Source organism: Artibeus jamaicensis, unplaced genomic scaffold (assembly GCF_021234435.1).
Source record: "Artibeus jamaicensis isolate MK-2021 breed Jamaican fruit bat unplaced genomic scaffold, CSHL_Jam_final scaffold_1964, whole genome shotgun sequence".
In the NCBI taxonomy this organism is placed as follows: Eukaryota; Metazoa; Chordata; class Mammalia; order Chiroptera; family Phyllostomidae; genus Artibeus; species Artibeus jamaicensis.
Genome location: NW_026522030.1, coordinates 57,723,288 through 57,732,454, shown reverse-complemented (window position 1 = coordinate 57,732,454; position 9,167 = coordinate 57,723,288). Strand labels below are relative to the sequence as shown.

Here is a 9,167-nt window from a genome sequence, read left to right as displayed (position 1 = left end):
TGGAGTCATTACTCCAAGTGACAATGAGGATTTTCTCCTAATGATAACATTGAGCAACGTGAACCCATGGTGGGAATGAATTTGAAAAACTGCCAGCTTCCTTTTTAGAGAGAGTGGGTGCACTTTCCAATAGGACAGGTATTTCCTGGTGGCCCTTGCTTCTCCACACCCAGAAAGACAGACTCTCAACCTCCCAGTGGCCCACAGAACTGTCAAGGGATACTGCTTCTGGGCTCTCTCTGGCCAGCAGAGCAGCCTGGAGGCCAGAGACACATTCTGCCTGTTTCCATAGAGCTGCCCACTGCCCAGAGAGGGCAGGTGTCCGCTGTGTGTTCCTCCACTAAAATGCAAAAGCTAAGGGAGTGAGTGTCCACAAGTGTTGGGCTCAGTTCTTTCCAGGACAGGGCCCCTTGTGGCTCTGAAGATATAGGGGGAAGGGACCACACAGTTCTGCACAGAACAGAAAGAAGCCTGCCTGCTCTTCCCTCACTTGGGGGGTGTCTTTGCCTGTCATGGGCAATAGGTGGCTCTCTTCCTCTGTAAATGTTCTAATGAGTCAGTCAGTCCTGGGAGGAAAAGGTGTCTGACTGCCCAGTTCCTTAGCTTCAGCTATTGTTACATCATTGTAACAGGGCCATTCCTCAGTTCCAAAATTATTCTTCAGAAGAAGATAAATAGTCTTTTAGACGGGAGGTCTGAGAAACCTAGAACTTCCACCCAACTTGGCTTCTAGTTGGTGGTTTTCTACTCTTGGGTGGTAATTGGTGGCTGGAAGCTTCAATGGGACAGAGCACAGCTGTGTGGGTGTGGGGGGGTGCACTGAGGGGGAGTGAAAGAGGAGAGCACGCTGGGAATGGCTACCCTGGAGAGGGGAACGGTTGTGATAAGGAGTAGAAGAGTGTAACTTAGAAAAGCAAGGAGGTAAGGCCAGGGGTGGCAGGAGACATTAATAAGAACTGTAGAGGAGTATGTTTCACAGTCTCGGTGACAAAGTTCTTTCCAAAGAACTAAGCAAGCTGCCATTCCCTAACTGGACGTGCAATCAGACTTCTCTTCCCTGTGAGTCGTGACTGCGCTTGAGTCTTGTTTACAACACGGCTCAGAATTCTGTTCTTCCAGCTGTCCTGCGCTGGTCCCAGAGATGTGAGGCTCACTCTTCCTATATGCACCTATGGAAAAAGAAGGAAACAGTGACCATATTTAAGTTTGTGTGGTGCAGTACAGCTTAAGTCTTTTAAATGTTTTTGTTTCATTAACAGTCCACTTTATTTTATGTTTGAGAAAACTGGGGCCCAGGAAATTAAGTGAGTTTCCCAGCATCACACACATTTACTGGAAGAATGAAGATTCGGTACAGAATCTGATATTACATAGACTGTAATAGGCATTGGAAATGTTCATATTTTAGAAATCTGTTAAGTTCTAAACTATGCTCTGATGCCCAAATTAAATACCATTGTCTTTGTTTTATTGGTGCATGCTATTTTCCTTGTTTTATTTTACTGATTTTCACCTATCAAGTACCTTAGACATTGTGGATGAGAAATTCCTTGATCTAGTTTCACTTTCCACATTAGAAAATAATTCTCTTGGACTATTATACTCACTATAATGTGTTTTTTTGTGTACCTCCAAGAGCCTATGGTCTTAAAAAAACTGATGATTTATCCATTTTAAATGAAATACCAAGCTAACATGCAGAAAGGAAGAATGTTCAGCACAGAAAAATTTCTGGAGTATCTGTCTTCTCTGCAAAGTAAAGTGACATTATTGTCGGGACACTAGAGACAGTGGGACAAAGGGAGAAGGTAGGTACTCAAATGACTAAAGCACATAATGTGTGAAACTGTGTTCCCCGTGTTCATTAGATGTAAGATGAAAGATACATCTGGAGTTAACGTGGTGAAGAAAGATTTGCACACATGGTGCTCAGATGATTAGTTAGCAGCCGAGGAACAAATGGATGGAAAATCTCATCTCTTATAATTGCTCATCATGAAATCTTGATGGAATGAAAGATTGATAGTAAGGTTAGAGTTTTAAAAAGAGAGAGGAGGTCCAGGTTAATATGTTCAGCTTATTAAGAGAAAGGCTAAACTACAAAAGAAATGTTGGTTGTTTTCAAATGTATTCAAATTTCTAACTTTGTATAAAACAGGACATGGCTAGAGTGACTCATCTGGCAAGGGGACCGACTCAAGTTTTATATTAAGAGTTCCTCACCTAGAAATTAACAAAATATAGAAAATTTACAAATTCTATAAAATACAGAAGTAGCTCCAGCTGAAAGCTCAGTCGGTGGGAGTATCAGCCTGTACAGCAAAAAGTGGTGGGTTTTGTTCCCTGTCCCAAAGCTTGGCTGTGGGTTCCACCCCCCATTAGGGCGCATGTGGGAGGTGACTGATCACGCTCTCCCACACTGATGTTTTGTCTCTGCCACCACACTTCTCTCTCAGATGGACTGCAGGGTAGGAGGAGGCAGTCTGGCTTCCTCAGCCAGGTGTCTGGGTAACTCAGGGAAGCAGTGTCCCCTTAGCCTTGGAGGGGCCTGATAACCAGGGTTCTCATGGGCTTGAGACTGGCTCCCATAAACTGCTGCCATAACATGAAGTGGGCTTGCATGCACAGAATTATGCTATGTTATCTAATTTCCTGGCTTTTTACCTGCTTTGTTTCTTCTCATACTGAAAAGGGGCTAGGGGCTCCCTTCTGGCTGCCTCACTGGGGACCAAGGGCCACGACGTGTGCCACGCAGAGACACACAGAGACACGCAGGGACACGCAGCTTGCAGCACCTGTGGCTTGCCCGCTGGTGAATAAAGGCACACCCAACACCCCAAGGCTCTGTGAATATCCTTCCATCTGCCCGAATACCATGAACCTGCCAGGCCTTGAACAGTCACCAAACATTGATTTTTAAAAATCCTCCAAAACAAAAAAAGATGAGCAGACTTCGAAGACTAGAGGAACAAAAATATTCAAAAAAGTTAGGACATCAGTGAGGGAGGTGCAGTGTGATTGTTAATTTACATGTCAGCTTAGCCTCAGTTCCCTGATATGTGAACAAACATTACTCTAGATGTTTCTGTGAATGTCTGCTTCACAGGAGAATTCAGGCCATGTAACATTTAAGTTAACAGACACTGAGGAAAGGAGATTTCCCTCCATAATGGGGATGGGCCTCATCCCATCAGTTGAAGAGCTTAACAGGAAAAGAGTGATCTCCCAGAACAACAGCAAAAACAGAAAATACTGCCGACAGGCTGCATTTAGACTTGAAAAGCAATTCTTCTGAGGGTTTCCTACCTGGTCATTCTGCTTCTGGGAAGTCCTCACTAATACCGTCCAGACACCAAGTGTTCACAAGACCTCTCCACCTCCTGAAATCTTTTATTCTCCCCTCTGCCAGCTGGTGGGATATGACAGCAAAGCACAGAAATCTGTTGAAGTGCCACTGAGGTCCTGGGCAAGCCCAGGCAGGAGAGCAGCACGTCCCAACCAGGAGTGTGTCACAGAAGGAAGAGACCGGAGACCCCTCCCCAGTTGTGGGGCCTCTCTGCCTCCCTAGCAATTCACACATACGTCCTGGTGAGCGGGACAGTGAAAATATTGTGCTGACTACAGAAAATTCCTACACAATTGTACCAAAATTGATACATTTGAATAAATGAAAGGTCACTAGCTCTCAGGTAACAATGATGCTATTCACTCACATTCTCTAGTTTCCATGAAAACTCTCCCCTCTGCTTCCTGGGTGAGGTTTCTCCTGCATGACAGAGATGTGAGGATGGATATTCAATGTGACAGGAAGACCGTTGTTTTAAGAGATGAAGTGTGGTAGTAGGAATCAACTGTGAAAGTAAAATGGAACCATTGTGAGTTGCTTAATGAATGTTTAATGAGATCTTCCTCATTACCACTGTGCTTCATTTCATCCCTGCATTGGCAGCTCTACCTGCCCCCCAGGGTCCCACAGGACTCACAATGGGAAATTCATAAGGGGGCTCTGGTCTGCCCAGTAGGTGTAGGCAGAGAACACATCTTTCTCTCCGCCTTTAACTGCCCCGTGCTGGAGACGCTTTCTCTGTGTAATGAATAAGGTATCTGGAAACAGGTTCATGACAGCATTATTTTTGCCTAGAAGTAGCCTTTTCATACCATGAAAGGACATCCCAGGAAATGGTGGGATTTCTGTCCACACTAGGAGCCTGCCCTCCTCTTGGTGGCTGTGCTTATTGTCCTTGGCCACCAGGGGGCAGTCTCCCCAAGAAGAGTTTCATATGCCCACCCACCAGCTGCATCTTGCTTTGTTTCCTTTTAGCTACAGGTTCTATTACATCATATTGAGCAGACATTAAGAAACAGTTTCCAGCCCTGGCTGGTGTGGCTCAGGGTGGGCCTGCAAACCAAATAGCTGCCAATTCGGTACCCAGTCAGGGCACCTGCCTGGGTTGAGGTCCAGCGCCCCAGTGAGGGTGTGTGAGAGGCAACCACACACTGATGTTTCTGTACCTCTCTTCCTTCTTGCCTTCTCCTGTCTGGAAATAAGTGAATAAAATCTTTTTCAACAAGAAAAGAAACATCTTTCTTACAGATGTTCCTGCAAAACCTAGAAATATCATGTAACTTATACTTTCTACTTGTGACATTCTGCTCTCTAGGGAAACCTTGATGCTGAAACCACTACTGAATACAAGGAGTTGTGAGATTGGGTGGAGAGGTAAAGAGAGTGAAGGAGGAGGTGAGGGTTTGAACCTGCAGAGGAGGGAAACCTGAGCGACATGGAAATGCAGCTGGAGGCTGAGAGGGAGGCAGGGTGTGCAGGTGACAGGACCACTCAGTGTCATGTGCTTCTGCCCCACATCTGGGTACTTATTCCCCTTTCTCACATGTTAGTACAAGCCAACATATCATTGTGGAACAAATCAGACACTTCTTTCAAATGAGAAACACAATTTTTCAGCCTTCCCCAGTATTATCACAGAATTCTGCTTTTTTACCTGAAGGTCAGGTACTGAATGGTAAGACACTAATCCTAAGGCTTCATAGGAAGAGACACATAATTGTACTCTCCTATGTAGCTCTCAGGAGAAAAACAGGAAGCATACCTGTCATGTTTGAAGTTCTTAATCTATGGAAGATGCATTGTACTAAGCACCTTAAAATGAAGTATCTGACCCCACGTCTGCCCATGCAGCTCATTTCCCCACCCCCTGTCAGGTACCCTCAGCCTCCCTCTGCTCCTGTCCTGCCCAAGCAAAGTAGGTAATAAATCCCATCTTCCTCAGGTCGGAGACCACCGTCAGTGCACAATGGCTGGTGTAGGGAAGTGGGGGCAGTCCGGCTCCCGCATACAGGAGTCCCGGTAACTAAGGGAAGCAGTGTTCCCATGGCCTTGGAAGCACCTGATAACCAGTGTTCTCACAGCCTGGAGACTGGGTCCCAAAAAGTGTTCCCATAACAGGAAGTGAGCTCGCACGCACAGAAGTATTTTATGTCATATAATTTCTGGGATCCTGCCAGCTTTGGGCCCATCTAGCACTTTAGCAGGTAGGGACTCCCCGCTGGGGGCAATGATGATGAGAGACACATGCAAGGGGACAGGCGCCATGATGGGTGCCACCCTGGGGAGCAAGGGCCATAACATGAGGCATGCAGATAGACAAGCAGCCTGCAGCCTGGGTGGCTCACCCACTGGTGAACAAAGGCATGCCAGACATCCCAACTGCTTCACAAACATTTTCCCGTCTGCACAATACCATGAACCTGCCTGGTCTTGAAGGCTGGAATTCCAACAGTGCTGGAATTTCAGAAACGTCTGACATTGACCACATCCTCCATTTAAAGTGGACCTTCTGGCCTGGCTGCTGTGTCTCAGTGGATTGAACAGCCGCCTGTGAACCAAAGGGTGGACAGTCCATTCCCTAGTGGGAGCACACATCTGTTTCGCCAGCCAGGTCCCCAGCAAGGGGCCTGCCAGAGGCAAGTACACATTGATGTTTCTTCCCCTCTCTTTCTCCTTGCCTTCCCCTCTCTCTAAAAATAAAAATAATTGTTTAGATATTTTAAAAGAGTAACAACAAATCAGTTTCTCTCCTCTCTCTCTCAAAATAAATAAATAAATAATGAAAAAACAAAACTCAAAAAATAAAGTTGATCCTTCTCAGGCTACTGTGTCACCCACATCTTCTGCTTTTCTGCCCCTCCTGCCTTCTTTCCTCTGCGGACCACCCCCTGTCATCTTGGGGAATCCTGTTGGTCCTCAGTAGTCCAAACAGGGCGCCACACCTCATCCTCTGTGCAAAAATCTCAACCTCCCACATAGCTCCAAATGTCAGCTCTATGGTCATGACTTGTATGTGCATGTCTTTACTCAGTCTCACCTCCCAATGTGAAACCTCTACTTTTACCTGCTATCCTAAAATACTTGCACTTTACACGTTAGTATAAACGTGCAAAACGGATCATCATGAATTGGCCTGGCTAATTCCTAAAGATCCTTGGGGTCTCAGCTGACCAGATGCTAGTCCTGGGAGCTTCCCCTGACCCACACACTTCCAGGCTCCCGGGTGCCTCTGCTAATGTCAGGTGCATTAGCAGTACTTTGACTGAATGCTTAGTTACCCACACGCCACCAGCCCCAAAGCAGCAGCAGCAGCAAGCAATGGATACACAGCACTGCCTTGCATCAGGAATCCACAAACAGAAGACACATACACACTACATGCTTGAAGGAATTTTAATTCTATGATTCTGTATTTCACTTCAGTTTCTATTTCATACACTCCATGTAGTTGAATCAACAACCATCAGACAAAATTTCTCCCAGAAACCAGGAGCTACACTCTGTCTTAGAGCTTTATGCATGCCCTTCATAGACCTGGCAAGGGCCCTACCTAATGACTAAAACTTCAAGTCCTGTTTTCTCTGCCAGGAGCCCCATGAAAGAAAGTATTCTGTCTGTTTAACTTCCCAATATCATTTCGAGTGCACTTCCATGAATGGCAAGGGTCTTAAATGATGCTGGACTCTGGTTTGGGTGTAAATATTTTAAATTGTTTAATGAAATGATGTTTTCAGGTTAGAACACTTTTAAAATTTGGGGTTCCATGTTTCTATTTGATATAAAAGTAATGAGCTATTTCCAAAAGTCTAAGGTTGCTCTTCTGAGGGGTTTTGATACCTCGCCCCAGGGGCCCCCAACACCCTGGGGACCAGCAAAGCTCCCCGCGTTCCCCGACCCCCAGCCCCCAGGACCCCGCGCGCCCCCACCCCGCGCCCCCTGCCCGCCGTCCCTGGAAACTGTCCTCCACGCACCGCTCCCCGCTGCCCCACGGGCCGGGCAACGCCGCCCGACACCGCAGCTCAGAGAGGCTCTCCGCCCCCGGACCCGCTCCCGCCCGCTCTCCCGGCCCGCGCACGCGCCAGAAGCGCCTGATCCGCGCGTGTCTCCCGCACACGCGTGTGTCCTCCCGGGGGTGTCTCCCCGGGCTCGGGCGCCCACCCGGGGCGGCGCCCACGCCCCTGCGCGGCCTCCGCAGCGCCGCCCCGAGTCCGTCCCAACCCGCGAGCGCGCTCCCCGCGGCCTCAGCCCGCTCAGCGCGCGGCTGCCGCGTCCAAACTCGCCGCCCGCGTTTCCACGCGGGAGCAAAGCGCGGACCGCGCGGCGCGGGGAAGAAGCCGGGAGGCTCCGCGCGCAGTGGCAGCTCCAGGAGCCCCGCGAGGCCGCCCGCGGCGGCTCGTCCGCCGTCCGCGCGGCCGGAGCGCGGCCTCTGCCCGGGTCGCGCGCGCAGACGCGGGGCGCGCTGCCTGCTGCCGCGGGGAGGCGGCTGCGGCGCGAAGGGGGCGCGCGAGGGCCCCGAACACGCACCACGCGGACGGGGGCACAGGGGGGAAAACTCAGACAAGCCCGACAGAGTAAACGCTCATGAGAAATAAGTAAGTAACGAAAACACATTAATAAGGACATTTTTGGTTTGCGTCCCGCCCCATCCCTACCGAGTCTCCCGCGTGGGCCAGTGCCGCGGAAGGACGCGGGCTCGGCCCTCGGGACTCGAACCTGCCTTTCCCTGACCGCCCGTCACCTCTCAGGCCTCTTTCCTCCCACCGCGCCCCCCCCCCCCCGGAAAAAACCAAGAACATAGTATGTCATAGAATTGTTTTACTAAGAAAGCAGTTCGCATTCTTCTCTCTGAACATAATTTTGCAGACTCACGATTCACTATGTTTTGTATTTTAAAGTCCCCCCACGGTTTTGGATTCGAGTATTTCTCAGCTGGTGCAGACACGTGAGTGCAGGCTGCTCGGCAGCGCAGCGCACGGTCAATTCAGGACCGAGACTCGCGGAGCACGAACCACCGTCTGACTCCCTGGCCTTCCTCGGAGGACCGACTGCTACCGCAGGACCAGGCGCCCCGCAGTCTGGACTCTGACGACTCCCGGGCGCAGGGGCCGGACTTCTCTCCCCGCGGGGAGCTGCGGATCCCGGGAAGAACGTCCCGACAGGAGGCACTGCACAGGGACGGGCCGGGTTTCCTTCTTCTGTCCGACCCGGGCGCTCCAGGCTGCGGCGACCGCTGGAGAGCGCGCGCTGGGGGGCGGTGCGGGTCCGCCCGCACGGCTGTGCTCTGCCGTGACGAGTTCGAAGACCTGCTGGGGCATCCGCTGCGGGAAACAGCTGCGTCGAGTCCTCTGCGTTTGGGCGATAGTCCCTGTTTTGCCAGAAAATTTGAATTCGTTTCTGTCATCCAGGCATGACTGAGGCGGGACAGTGTTCGGCTGTTTCAAAAGCAGCGCAGAGATCTCGTGGTTGTCTGGGCTGTGGCTCGAAAGGAGGTCCCCGCGGAGACTGGAAGCGGGGATGGAGCAGAGCATCAGTCCCGCCGCCGGGCACAGAGGGATCCGGGCCCTGGAGACAGGATTCCCGCCATTCAGGGGAAGGTCCTTCCCTGGTGCCGAGGGAAGCGCGAGTCTCCAGCCGACCGCCAGAGGGCGCGCAGGCGGCCTTCTCGGCCGCCGGGTCTGGAGCAGCAGCAGCTGGGAGCCGGTGCGTTCAGTCCGCGGGGGTCGCAGCGCAGCGGCAACGCCGTGGCGCCGCGGCCCCAGCAACTCTGTGCTGCCTGGATCCTGATGGTCGTGAGCAAAGATCCGCTCTGCCTGGCCCAGCC

The 9,167-nt window shown here is 50.6% G+C and overlaps 1 protein-coding gene across 1 annotated transcript; it reads left to right on the top strand.

The window, feature by feature from the left end:
- Positions 1–7,133: 7,133 nt before the first annotated feature.
- LOC128626046 (proline-rich protein HaeIII subfamily 1-like) lies at positions 7,134–7,931 on the top strand. The gene has a single exon (XM_053656419.1). The coding sequence runs from the start codon at positions 7,134–7,136 to the stop codon at positions 7,929–7,931; it is 798 nt and encodes a 265-aa protein (XP_053512394.1).
- The last annotated feature ends 1,236 nt before the right edge of the window (positions 7,932–9,167 follow it).

What these genes read in the sequence shown, in the direction of transcription:
- LOC128626046 (XM_053656419.1), top strand. Translation starts at nt 7,134, where the DNA reads ATGAGCTATTTCCAAAAGTCTAAGGTTGCTCTTCTGAGGGGTTTTGAT.